The 14,587-nt window shown below is 41.2% G+C and overlaps 1 protein-coding gene across 1 annotated transcript; it reads left to right on the forward strand.

Annotated features, from left to right (window-relative positions):
• The first annotated feature begins 3,489 nt into the window (after positions 1 to 3,489).
• LOC102027750 (major urinary protein 5-like) lies at positions 3,490 to 8,509 on the forward strand. The gene is made up of 5 exons (XM_013513295.1): positions 3,490 to 3,720; positions 6,409 to 6,519; positions 7,043 to 7,144; positions 7,311 to 7,355; positions 8,243 to 8,509. Exons 1-4 carry the CDS (start codon positions 3,588 to 3,590, stop codon positions 7,340 to 7,342), a joined length of 378 nt encoding a protein of 125 aa, XP_013368749.1. The 5' UTR covers positions 3,490 to 3,587; the 3' UTR covers positions 7,343 to 7,355; positions 8,243 to 8,509.
• Positions 8,510 to 14,587: the final 6,078 nt, after the last annotated feature.

Here is a 14,587-nt window from a genome sequence, read left to right on the forward strand (position 1 = left end):
GACTTAAAGGGAAAGGTGCGTCTCTTTGGAGAAGTAGGCAGGATAACAGAAACTTAATGCTTAAGACAGCTACTAATATACAGTGGACGTCAGCTACAGTCTCCTACAAACCCCCACCCTACTGTCTACATCTAGTGCAGAGCTCAGTGATCTGTTCATTTTTCCCATTTACCAAAGCAAGCAAGGATACACCTCAGTTTGGACGGTTGCCACAGCTTGGGTTGTATGGACAGAGGAACCTCTGGAGCAGTGAGGCCACCACACAAACCACAGGCTAGGCAAAGAAAGCGGTGACTTGAGGTGCACAGAGAGACTCAGAAACTGGAAGCTGCAGAGTAAATGTGGCCTTAGGACAAACAACACTGGCTGACCACACCCAGTGAGAAATGTGGATCAGGATTCAGCATTCACACACAAATATGTAAGTGTGGAAAGAAAATAGATCTTAGCAGTGAATCACTATCCCTACCCCATTTATGGCAGATTCTAATACTGCAGACCTTAGAAAGAAACCACTCATTTAAAAACACGTTTTTATTTCTTCATTGTTTTGGGGGGGATTTGGGTTTTTCTTTTTCTCTTTGTCTTTATTTTACTGTCTTTTCTTTTTTCATCTTCTTCTTGTTCATTCTTTTCTGTTACTTATACCTAATTTCATTGAGTTTTTTTTACTCCTTAAGAGGGTCCTTTTTCTCACTTTCTCTTTCTCATGATTAAAATCACACCTTGGTCTTAGCCTGATAGAACCTCAAATTCTGTGAGAGGGCTTTAATCCTGCTGGAACCCTGAAATGATTCATTCACCTCTTTTTATTTAGCCTTCACTATACACTTGTTTGGGAGATTGTGGACCCGATCAGCCCACAATAACTAAGGGATATTATTAAAAGCTACAGTGGTAGCTTTTATTGGTTTTTTATTATATGTCAATAACCAGTTTATCTTTGACTCTATTGTTGCTGATTTTGTTGCTCTTGTCAGCATGTCATAGTTCTTGCTCTTAATTGATCTGTCTTTGTGTCAGAAACAATACTGTAGTTCATTTCCACAGAACTGGATGCTGAACCAACTGCACTGCATCCTCCCCTCCACAATTAGTGGAGGAGGTTGGATCTTGAGACAGAGGCAAAGGTCTATAGTTAGCCATGCTCAGCGTATATCACTATAAAGCAGACACCAAAGAGATCTCCACACTACTAAGGAAATCTTTTCACTATAATTGCTGTGCAGACTTCAGTACATGTACATACACTCACACACACACAAATAGAAACATGAGAAGACAAGGAAACAAAATGCTTCTCAGAACTGCCAACTCTCTAATACTGATCTGTGGGGCATCAATGGAGAGGAAATCAAAAGCCAAACAGCTGACTTACATGAAATGACAAAGGAGGACACAAAAATCATATCAATAAGGTTCTCATCAAGGTCAAAGAAGATATAACTAAACAGGTAATGGACTTAATAAGTAAATGATCAGTGAACTTAGAGAAGACAATCATAAAAATCTAGCTGAACTAAAAAGATGATACAAAACATGAGTGACTAGTTTAGCAAAGAATTAGAATCCATGAAAAGGTACTAAACAGGAATCTACCCAGGATATTAAAAATTTTAATGACAATATGGGCAGCAGAAGTATCCAGTGCCAGGACAGACTGTCAGAACTAGAAATATGTCTGATACAGATGACCAAATACTCAGAGATACCTTAAAGACCAAAGAACATTAAAAACTGGATCCAACAGCTGCTAGGTGATGCAAAGAAGACTAAGATTAATTGGATTTAGTGAAAAATCAGAAAACAGCATAAAAAACTATTTACAAAAATAGTACCAGAAAACTTTCCAGATAAAGGGAAAGAATTTAACATACAGAGAAGCAAGGCATATAGAACCCAAAATAGCCATAATCAGGAAAGAACTTCTCCATGGCACATCATAATCAACATACCAGAAGTCCAACACAAGGACAGAATCTTAACAGCTGTTAGAGAAAATTAAAGAATCACTTATAAAGTTTCATCCATTGGAATTATAGCAAACTTCTCAACACAAAGTCTTAAAGACCAGGAAGGCTTGGAGTGAAGGGTTTCAAGCCCTGAAATAAAACATCTTCCAACCCAGACTAATGTATCCTGTAAAACTACCTTTCAAAATTGATGGAAAATAAGGTCTTTCCATGATAAAAAAAAAAAAGCACCATAAAAAATTCATGACCACCAAATCAGCACTCCAGAAAATTTTCAAGGATGTCCTAGGAAGAGACAATGAAGTCAACAATGCAAAAAAAGTCTAATGGAATGAATACACTAGGCAGGGTGAGTAGTTAAGCATAAGGGAATAAAAAAAATCAGCAACAGAAAAATAATGTAATGGCAGGAATAAGTCAACATCTCTCAGTTATAATGTGCAAGTTCTCAATTCCCCAATCAAAAGATACAGTTATAGTAATGATAGGCTGATGATTTCATGGCTGTATACATCTCCAAACATATCAAGTTGTATATAGTACATTAAACACATAATTATTTTATGTCAACTATAGCTCAATAAAACGATTTTTAAAGTATATAGTTACATATTTCAGCATATGTAACTATATGTGATTTATGACTATAGGCATAACAATAGCCTACATATTTAAATACCATATATAATATATCAGAGTGGGCTTTATCTGGTTTTAATTTTGTTTTTGCCTTTTCTCTGTTATTTACAATCTGTATATTCTTTTGTTTGGGAAAAGGATTTGCACATTTCTCTTTAAATTCTTTTCTTGGACTTTACTTCAGGCATACAAGGATCGATTAATTTATAAAGAAGTGCAATGGAGGACCATTTTTGGTAGCATTAAAGAGAATACAGGGACTGGGGGTTTAGCTCATCAGTGCAGGGCCTGCCTGGCAAACATGAGGTCCTGAGTTCGACTGCTGGTACAAAAAAAAAGAAAGAACACCGAACCTAAACTCCTAAAAGAAACAAAAAAATCTAGGAAAAATGTTTTACCATAAAAGTATGGCTTTCTAATGTCGTTCTTGGTTGGAAAATCTCCTTCTTCCCTTTCCTCTGATCTTCCCTCCTTTTCTCTCCAACTACCTAGCTGTCAAATTTTTTTTTTTTTACACAGGGTCTCACTATGTAGTTCAGGGTATCTTTGAACTCACTGTGTACCCGAGGCTGGCCTCAGACGCGCGGTAATTTTCCTGCCTCAGCCTCCCGAGTGCTGAGATTACAGGTGTGTGCCACCATGCCCAACTAGATTTATTTTTAGAAGGCTGAAATTTATTAGTCACTACACTAATAGAGGCAGCCTCTGTTATGAAATGTCATCTAGGTCAAATTTGTTTCATTCCTTTTTTGGTTATTTATTGAAAGGATATTTATAAATTATTAATGCAATGGACAGGCATTATAGTAATGCATGTTATCGGGGAAAGTGTGTTAACAATAACTTTGCATCCTTTTGGGTTTATATTTTTTCATAGTGAAAGAAGAGCTTCCTCTTCCCCTTCTGACTTAACTATAGAAAGCAACGCAGTCTGCAACTTGTAAGGAGCTGGAAAGACACAGCTGCGGTCGGCTGATGTACAGCTCAGGACGCCCTTGGCCGAAGGCACAGAAATGTAGTTCTGGCGGCCTGCTGCGCAGGCGCACATACTGGTTTGGGATCTGCGTTGCCCTACACGCGACCGTGCTCTTATTTTTCTGTAGAACTGGTGAGCTGCTTTTTTTTCTCCCCAGAGTTTCACTTCGTGAGCCTAGAGGACTGAGCCTCCGCTTGAGATTCTTCTTCCATCTGGTGCACCACCACCCCAAAGCGGACCTTGGCCAGGCTTGCTGGTGAGGGCAGAAGAAAGATGGAGATTAGGGGTCAGGCTTGGTGTTTGGGTGGCGTCTTCATGGAGGGGGTAGTGGTGACCTAGGGTCCACACCTAGGACCTACATCTGTCTCTGGGCTAAAGGAAGCCAAGCCCTACCTGTGCATCACTGCCTTAAGGGTTAGGGCTTTGTGTTCTTTTTGGGTTGAGGGGCTGCAAGAACAGAGCTTGGAGATTTAGGACTTTTCTTTAACTATGATGGGATCAGTCGGGCATGTACCCAATGTGGTGAGGGCAGCCGCTCCAGACCTAGGCAGCAGTCTTGGAAATTCCAAGAAAACTGTGATCTAAGTACTCAGTGGCACTAGAATGTAGTCTGAAAATACATTTCCTTTGCTTTTCCCTGTGAAACATCACTTCTCTAGACGTGATTTTTGTTTGGTTCATTTTGTGGATGAACTTCTGAAGGTGCTTTAGGAAAGACCTGTGCAACTGATTCCTTTACTTTCTGGGGGCTGTGAAGAGCCACCACTTGGTGTCCTTTGATGGCATTTGTGGATGCAGTTTGAAAAACTTAAAATGCTTTATAGGTCTTACTATTAGTAAAGAAGCTGTTGGTGTGTTCCTTGTCACCCATCATGAGAGGGCTAGAGCTTTGGGGGAGTGCAGTGTGTGGTCCTCAGATTGCATCCGTGCCTTGAGGGACTCTACCTTAGCCTTAAATTCCATACACAGTAAGTGTGGCCTGTTTTAGTTATAAAAGAGAAAATAGAGGCCAGGGTCTGATGTCAAACCTACACAGGCACAGGTTCACACATATAGACACGTGAACACCCAGAGAAGCACATGCATACACAGGTGCTGAGCCTCTAATCAGAATCAGAGTCTCTCTTCTGCTACTGACCCAAGATGTGATGGACTTGGGGATTTTCAAGATTCAGAGGCAAGAGCTGGTTATAGGAATAAATTTCTTGGGTGTGTGGGAAAGCAGGGAATATGTTGCCAGAATCATAGTTAATGTGACAATATAGCATAGGTTAAGAGCATGGAGATTAGAATCATCCACCGGAAGTGGAATCTCTCTCTTACTGGTTTGCCAAGAGAGCGCATTGCCTTCTGCCCTCGCTTTCCTTGGGTAATAGGAGATAAAGGCAATTCTCCTTGATGGTTTTTAGTGAACAGCAAGTCAGGTGATGCATGCAAGGCATTTATTTGAGAACCTGGCAAATGGAGTACACTGAACTTATGACCTCATTAGTCAGTGATGCTGAACCTTTTAGAGACGAGGGCCCAAACTGCAATCTAAGACCCATTTATTTATCACAAAGTGCCAACACTGCAATTAAACCTGAAAGCTGAAATTTTAGTTTAGAAAAAACAACTCATACATTAACATCTTTGTCTAAAACAAATAACATTCTGGCACAGGTTCGCCACCAGTGACCTAGACAAATGGTTGTAACTAAAGTGACAGTAATTGTTACTCTTTCACCGGGAAGAACTGGTGGAAGTGATGAAAGGAAGGAGTTGTTTAAGTCATTCTTAAAGTATTAAATTGAGTGAAACAATAAAAGCTGTTTGGTAATTGTGCAAATAGAAATTCAAACCCAGGCAAGGTGAAGCATGGCTATAGTCCTAATATTTGGGAGGCTAAGGCAGGAGAATCACTTCAAATTTGAGTACAGCCTGACTATATAGTGTGTTCAAGGCCAACCTGAACCACATACCAAGACTTTGTCTCACAAAAAAAGTTTGAGAGCTGAGTAGAATCAGAAACTGAAGTTATGGGTAAAGTAAAGGGTGAGGGAGCCAGCCTCAGTGGATCCCCCTAGGCAGCCATTCATCCTCTTTTACAGTGTAAATGGAGAATGTACTGCAGTGTCTTTGGTTGCAGACAAAAAAGGTGATGGTGTGTATACTGTGAGCAGTAAGTATTCTACAAATGTCTTCTAAATTATATTCCCATCTGGAAAGAACTACCTAAACTCAATGTTTTCAGGATCTTGAACAATTCCTAGTCAATATTTATTTTGGTAATAAAAATATAATAACCAATATTCCGAATTTGGAGATGCTCATGTGTACTTGCAAAAGCCAATACTCAGCACATAGCACCATCAGATAAAGAATGCTATTTGGTCACAGGTAACTTCCCCAGCAAAAGAAAAAAGCAGGGACAACATAGTAAATGGATAAGATAGGTGCTAATTTCCTGTCATCTTGCAGACCTCGCTGCACAGGATGTAGCACCAGACATGCAAGGCCAGTAGACTCACAGAGAGGACAGAGGGGCGTCACTAGCAGAGGCTGAGGGAGGTGGCTCGGTCTCACAGAAGATGACAGGAGGCGGGTTACTGCAGCTCTGGTGGTGTTTCTGTGCTAGTGGTCAGTCTCTCAGGCTCCCTTTCCTTAGACATGACCTCACAAAGTCCAGGGGGATGCGAACGGAAGGCATGTGACGTCTTCACTCTTCATCTCTTCTAGAATATGCATTTGGATGTGTTTTGTGGGACAGAACAGGTAAAGGGTTTCTACTGCTTCCCATGGATAAAAGAAGTCCTGAGCTGAATTCTGTTTCCCCCACAGATGATGGATACAATGTATTTCACATAGTGGAGACAGATTATGATAGCTATGCTATATTTCAGCTCAGGAATTTCAAGAGTGAAGAAAGCTTTCAACTGCTGGAGCTCTATGGTAGAGTATTTTTCTGCTTACACTCATCCTGTGACGGGGAGAAAGGTGAAGAAAGGAACCCTACATCCAAAATGGTCTTTCCAGTCTTATCCTGGACTGTCTCTCTCCCACTGAAGTCAGACACTGACCTTTGGAAATTCCTCAGACTTGGTGATTGGAAGATGATGAAATCTCTCACTGGCCAGGTGTAGTGGCATGCCTGGGATTATGCCTGTAATCCTAGCACTCAGGAGGCTGAGGCAGGAGGATTGCCACAAGTTAGAGGCCTATCTGGGCTACATAGTGAGTTGAAGGCCAGCATGAGCTACACATTGAGACCCTGTCTGAAAAACAAAAGAAAGAAGGAAATCTCTCACTGATGCCCTACTGATGTCAAATTCAGGACAGGTTATATCCTACCCCCAAGACTCTATCTGGCACCCAACTCTTACCAGGCTTCCCCTACCCTCCTCCAACCCTGCCCCTTCGTTCACTTTGATAACAAAGATCCAAGACACAGCAGTCACTGGCACTCTTCCCGCAGGCCGAGAACCAGATGTGAGTCCGGAAATCAAGAAAAGGTTTGAAGAATTTAGTAAAGAAAATGGAATCGGTGAGCAGAACATAACAGACCTGACCAACGTTGGTAAGTTCAGCCCTCTGGCTTTCCTTTCCTATGTGCCATGTCACAGAAGGGACAAATCCAAGGGAGGGTAATCAGTGCCCTTCGCCCCCACCTGAAGACTCATCTGGTTTCTCTTGGCTGAAGAACCTGGAGCTGTGTCTGAAAGTGTTCTGTTCTGCCTCTGCAGATCGCTGTCTCCAGGCCCGGGATGGAAAGTAGCCTAAGCCCCCAGGTGTGTGACCTCTGACCCTGGCGAGGAGGGAGTGGACCGGGTGTCAGTGTCTTCCAAACGCATTAGGGGTTTGGGCCCAAAGATCCCAATAGAAATCATCTGGTGAGGAAGCCTTCGTGTAGAGTTTGAAGTTTCGAGTTGGAGGACCTGGGTTGAAGACCCAGCGCTACCATGATGTGTACTTTAGAGTTGTGTGGCTGTAATGTACCTGAAAATCCCTCGGAGATGGATAACATGTTAAAGAATTATGAAGACTCAGTGTGAAACGGAAAGCGAGTAACAAAGTACTGTGTATGAAACTCAGATATAAACGTACGTGGACCTGTGCTGTGGCTCATTTTCTAGGCCCAGGGGTGGGCTTGTTTCTGTTTAACTGATCACAAAAATGTCTTCCTTTGAATTCTGCACATCCAGGATTTCTCATCTGGGAATGGAGCACTGACTTTTCCTTTGTCCTCCCCGTTCCTCCCTCGTCTGTCTCCTACATCAGAATTTGTGTGGGGCTTCGTTCAGATAGTGTGTATGAAAGTCTCAGCAACTTGCCTAAAATAAGCAGTTAATAAAAAGTGGCTGTGGCTTTTGTCATGATTCCTCAATTTTCAAACATTCTTCAAAAACTTCTGATGCCCAAGATAGTAGAAGCAATTGTAGGATTCTTCATTATTTCCTGTCTATTTTCCATAGATCCAGTTGAGGGAAGGTTCACGTGACACTAGTGACAGAAGAAAAGTGACTTACTTCTGCCTCTATTCTGATACATAACATGAGTTAGAATGAAGAGGTGAGCATCACCATTTTTCTCTGTAGCAAAATTTCTCCTTGTCCTCAGTTCAATCCCAGAGGGGCTCACGGTGGTTTCTGTGTTCTCTTGTCCTCTGCTGATTTAGTGCTGAGTGAACGCTTCCCCACCTGGACTCTGCACCATCTCTTCCTCATCTGCGCCACCTGCTGACAAGCTCTGTGACCCGAGTCCCACCGCACTCACACCTGAAGGTGTCATCTGGCATCTCCAGATCTTCCCTGATCGCCCAGGAGGGTTTCTCAGCTCACCAACAAGCAAAGCTTTTCTCTAAATTTCTCTGATTGCCAGACCTAGGGCAACTGTGTACGGATAAGAGCTTTCTCTGCCTGTTCAATAAATGATTAGCCCTGCAGGGCTGTGATTTGTCTTTGGGCCTGGGAGCAGGTGGGGCTGACAGTGAGTGAATAAAGGCGTGTCCTGGGCCCTGCACCTACAGTCCTCCTCTACTGTCAGGAATCAATTTCAGCAGCCTCCTCCTCTTCAGTAAGCCTGTTATCCCAGCCCCCGTGAGTCCCACGTGCCCTTTCATCTGCCTGTTCTTCAGGGACCTGATGAGACCATTATACACACCGTGCAAACACAAGGCTTGCTCCATAATTTCTCCACCTTAGAACACTCTTTTCCAGTGGGGCACTGAGAGATCTGCTGGAGCTGATGCTATCTTGACATGGGTCAGGACAAGCCTCATGCAAAAAAGAGCATAAAAGCTAATAAAAGAAGGTTATCTAGGTATTTGAAGCTCCCAGATCTCACTTGCCCAGATCACAGCACTAACTAGGTTCAAGATTATTACTTCTGGGGCTGGGGATTTAGCTCAGCGGCAAAAGCGCCTGCTTGGCAAGCGCAAGGTCGTGAGTTCGGTTCCCGGTACTGGAGAAAAATCCAAAATCAAAAAAAAAAAAAAAAAGAAAGATTATTACTTCTGAATCAACTACTTGGACTTGTTTGCCAAAATATGGTAAAAGATTATGTAGAAAGCCAGGAGGCATGTTAGAATTTCACTTTATTTTTTCTTCTCTTTCCCCCTGAAATAAGATCTTATTATGCTGTCCAAGGTCGTCTCAAACCCTTAGGCTCCAGAATCCTCCTACAGGCTCATTAGAAGCTGGGACTACAGGTCATGACAGCATATTTGGCACATGTGTGTGTGTGTGTGTGTGTGTGTGTGTGTGTGGTGTTACAGTGGATTGAACCCAAGACCTTCACACAGAGCTACATTCCCAACCCATTTTTATTTTTAAATTTGAGATTGGTTCTCACTGAGTCACTAAATTGCCCAGGCTGGTCTTGAACTTTTGATCCTCCTGCCTCAGTCTCCCAGAGTGCTGGGATTATAATTGGGCACTACCATTTTCGGCTTGCCTCCTCATTTTTTAATGTGGCCATTGAAGGGAAAAAGTAGCTGATACCCAGAGGTATTCAGCTTAGTCCATCCATGGGAATACTTAGAAAATAAGTGACAGTAATGATCGAGATGGTAGGAAATGGCTGGGAAGTATCTTAGGTCAGAAAACAGCAGCCTAGAGAAAGCACAGAAGACATATGACCATCTCCAGATCAAGACGGCAGCTGGAGGTCACATGGAAAGCTGCACCTTCGGTTCTAAATATTGTGCAAATGAAACATAAAATGCTAAGAACAACACACCTTGTTGTTGCTGTCTCTCTTCACCACCAGATGAAACCGATTAGTTGCAGGAAAAGAATCGCAGGGCTTCCACTGATTCTGCATGAGGATGAGCTGGGTAATTATTTCCTTGTATATTACAATGTAATAATAATACAAATAAAGTGTGCTGTCACAGTAATATGCTTGAATTGTCTCTAAAGCTCTTCCTGCCCCTCAGGCTGTGGAAAAATTATCTGCCAGGAAACGAGTCTCTGGTGCCACAAAGGTTAGAGGCGGCTTCTCCAGCAAGTTGTGTCCCTGTTGCTGACACCCGCATGGCTCCAGCTGGTAACTGTTCTTCCTCGTGGTGACAGGAACCACCGGACTAACTCACAAATGCCAGGCTTGTTTCGATGCTCTGCACCAGGCAGGGGCTAGAATACAGAATGGCTTCGGAGATTAGGGCCTGAACCACTGCGTGGCTGGGATGGCAATTTAATCCAGGCTGTGGGAAGAACAGATTTAATAGAGAAGGATGAATATCTCAGTTTTCAACATTTCATTCGTTCATCTAGCTAGTCCGGTTTAAAAACAAAAGATACAATCGTAATCCAGTGTGGTCTAATGAAGATAGAATTAATTTCTGCCTCCTATGAACAACCTCAAGTGACTATTGCAGTCATCAGGAGCAAGTTCTTTGTATGCTCTGTCCCTGGGAGCAATACCCTCACCTGCAATGTTAACGCTGTGTTACCAGAGGTAAGTGAAAAGAGACCACGGCAGAAGAAATGTCTTCTGTCTGCTCAACTCCCCCCACTGGCTCTGGGAAGTTCTTTGGTCATTATCTTCTGTGGCCATTACCTCCTTCCTGCTTTTGCAGCCTTGGAGAGGTTACTTTGAGGATTAGAGTCACATGCTTTTGTTATATACCAGGCATGTTTCTTTTGGCAATATAAATTCCTCAAAAACATCATAGACTTCTGCTGTATTTGGCTCTTGGCTTCTCCATGAACAAATACTCCCAACATCCTCGCTAGACATAGATTTAAGCCTATAAACTCGTATTTTCTAGATTGGCCTCTATGACCTGCCCATCTCATTCTTTTCGTCTTTCATTGAATGGCAACTACTTGGAGGCCTCTGAAATAAGATTCCAAAGTAGAGCCTTAACCCCTACTTTGCCAGCTGGCTCCCAAACTTCATGGCGGCAGCATTATCTCCTACTCAGTACAGCCATTCACTTCACAGCGACACTTTGTGTACAGAGCATGACTCTCAACTTAGAGTGAGGCTGAGGCACAGTGGGCCCCCTTTTGTAATGCTCGTTGCTTTCTCTTCTCACAGCTTGGTAGACTTGCACTTGAGGTCCCCCCTCTTGTAAGTTTTGCTGAAAGTACCAAGAAGCTGCCAACACGATCCCAGTATTTCACTACCCCGAATCTTTTGTGTCTAGTCCCCTAGGTCTACATTCCTTGTCAGCATGGAGTCTGTCTTCCAAGGCACAACAAGCAACCGTTTGACCAAATGTTTCACCAGCACATACGTAGAGGTTCCAGTTTTCCAGGCTGTGATATCTGCGTTTATACCTAAGGACCACCTTCCTCCAGTTAACTGGCCACTTATTTTAAGTTTTGTTGATTGCCTCAACTGTGGGTCTCCACCAAATTGCGCATCATTTGTGCTAACCTTGGCAAAAAAAGCCAGACACTGAACTTTTAAATGAAGACCTAAGTGAGAAAAAGACTGCTAAAATACGGAGCAATTTTATTTATAAAGATAAAACCTGAAAATGTTTCTTGGCTAGTTCCCTGAAAGATATTAATAACATTAATCTCAATCAAAGTTAGAGCCAGTGCTCCTTTATATACTTTACATTTGCCCTAATGTTATAGCGTCATTGCTAGTTTAGTTTACTTTGAATAGTCCCATGACACAGAGACATCTGGACTTTATAAACTCATTACTTTTCCCACGGATATGTAACAATCTGATGACTATTAACAGCAATTGTCTTTCTTTGGGAAATGGGCTCTCCTTACCATTTTTTTTTTTTTTTGTCTTTTTGAGACAGGGTCTCGCTATGCAGTTCAGGCTGTCCTTGAATTCACTTTGTAACTCAGGCTGGTCTCGAACATGCGAGGATCCTCCTACCTCAGCCTCCCCAGTGCTGGGATTACAGGCATGCGCCACCACGCCCAGCTCTCCTTACCACTTTGATGTTCCCAGGAAGTAAATAGATGCATTTTATTTTTTAAATAGAGAGTATTTTCACCTGATTGCAAGAAATATGCGCCACTAAAATATTGATTTAATAACAAATTTTCTGATTAGCAACAAAAAATTACTTTCTTCAACAAGTCTATGTTCTTATTGTTAGATCTCAGAAAGATATTGTTGAGCAACATGTATACGATACTATTTGTGTATTTTATGTAACACATAGAACAATGCTTGGGACCAAGACTTTAACACATGCCTTTAGGGGAATGTCACAGATCCAAACTATAGCAAAGTGGATTATTTTCTGCTTCTTGGTTTCCTGAATTTTTCAAATTTCTGAAAAGAAAAAAAAGACAAGGAGAAAGGAAGAAAAGAAAAGGGAAAAAATAGATAAAGGTATTGAGTTTTGAACTGCATTCATTTTCAAACACTCCTTCCACAGCTTCTAGGGACCACAGCATACCTTGGCTCGTGGCCTCTTCCTCCATCTTCAGAGCCAGCAACATCAGGACAACTTCTCCTCAAATGATCATCTCTCTGATCTCTTTCTCTGCCTTATTCTTCTACATATAGACCCTAGTGATTACAATGGATCCACCCAGATGACTTAGTAACACAAGGAAGTGAAGGAGAAAGCAGTTGTCTCACAACTCAGATAATGATTTATTCAGATGTTTTAGTGCCTCACAATAAAATAAAACTACACAAATTTTCTAAACAAAAACAACAACAAAAGAAAACAAAACAAGGGGATAAGTGCACATGACCTAATCATAATACCTGGCATCTAACTTAAACACTACCTAGTGAGAAAACAAGGAGAAAAATGCGATCTCCAATGAGCAGGAAATATAAATTAATTGAAACTTACATAGATGTTAGACTCAACAGACAAAGACATTTTAAAAGTGACTGTAACTAACCTCAGCTGAAAACTACAATCTGTGAGATCCAACACACACCACTGCAAGAACTATTTAAAGAAGTCCTTTGGGCAGGAAGAAAATGATGAAACTAAGGAAGAATACCAGAAACAGCAACTGTGTGTGGTTTCCACATTTATCTGATTACTTACATTTTTTAAAGATAACTGAATGCTAAAACAACATAACAGTAGTGTAGTGTGCAATTTTAACATGTAGAAGAAAAAGTCATGCTCAGAATAACACAAAGGCTAGGAAGGAAGAAATGGAAATACACTGTTGTAACATTTATGTAGTATATATGAAATAATAAACTATCACCCAAAGGTAGGCTGCAGTGTGTTATAGATATTAGAGATGTATACTATAAACTATAAACCAACCATTGAAATAATAAAACAAAGATTTACAGCTAATAGACCAACAAAGAAGATGAAATGGAATTGTAACAAATACCTAATCAAACAAAAGGCAGAAAAAGAAAAGGAAAGATTAACAAAAATGGAAAACAAATAAGAAGTCAGTTTATTGAAAACTTTTACCTGCTGGCCAGTATTCATACAAGTATACCTATTATGTGTTACATACATGCGCACGCACACACACACACACACACACACACACACACACTGTAAATTCACATTGCCTCCAATTGCCTGCTAATCCAGTGATACTGACGTGCACAGGATCACACATTTTCCCTACCCTTCTTCAGCAGAACTCCTTTGGCTCTTTCTCTGGCTGTGTGCCCTGGAGTGGAGTATTTGTACTAGGGAGTATGTACAAATAATTGGCTAAAGTATAAAGACTTTCTCCAAAAAGATCAGACCCATCTCCATGACCACCAAGGCGCATGAGTGTTCTTGTATTTCCACATATCTTCCAACCAGCTTTTATCCAGTATTCTCTATGTTTGCAGGTGTAATAGGTGTAAATTGATATCTCAAAGATTATTTAATGAACATTTGTCTGTATACTAGTGAGTTAGAGAACCTCTTCCTTTACATGTTAGTTTTTGGTGTTTCCTCTTAGGTAAATTGCTCATTCATACCTATTTCTCTATTGAAATTTCTTTGTTTTTCTTGTAAATATGTAGAAGTTTCCAGAATATTTCAGCTTGTCAATTTCAAATACTGTAAATATCTTCTCTCACAGTTGTGGTTTAATAAGTCCATCATGATGTCTTACACTGATATTTAATTTTAATATAGACAGATATAACATTTTGAGAGGTGGGCATATATTTTACACTTTCAAACTTTTAAAAGTTCTTTGTTACTTCTAGTATATAAAAATTCTCTGCCAGATTTTCTCCTATTAATTTTATAGCTTTACCTTTCCCATTTTGGTTTGCATTAATCAGCTTCATGCTACCATAACTAAATACCTGAGATTTTAAATGATAAAGGCATGAGGTTTGTTAATTTGCCTCTTAGCTGTGGAGGTCCCAGTCCAGGATCAGATGGCCTGGCAGATCACCCCAGTGAGCATACATGGCAGAGTAAACCACTCACCTCCTGAGCCAGGAAACAGAAAAAGATCAAAAAGAGACCAAGGCTTCACAATCCCTCTTTGGGGACACACCTCCAATGAGCCAAGAACTCCCTTGAGAATTCACCTCCTAAAGCTTCTACAATGTCACAGCAGCACTGTCCTGGCGAACCTAGATATTACCACAT

The sequence above is a fragment of the Chinchilla lanigera genome, unplaced genomic scaffold (genome assembly GCF_000276665.1).
Source record: "Chinchilla lanigera isolate Chin_1 unplaced genomic scaffold, ChiLan1.0 scaffold00018, whole genome shotgun sequence".
Classification (NCBI taxonomy): Eukaryota; Metazoa; Chordata; class Mammalia; order Rodentia; family Chinchillidae; genus Chinchilla; species Chinchilla lanigera.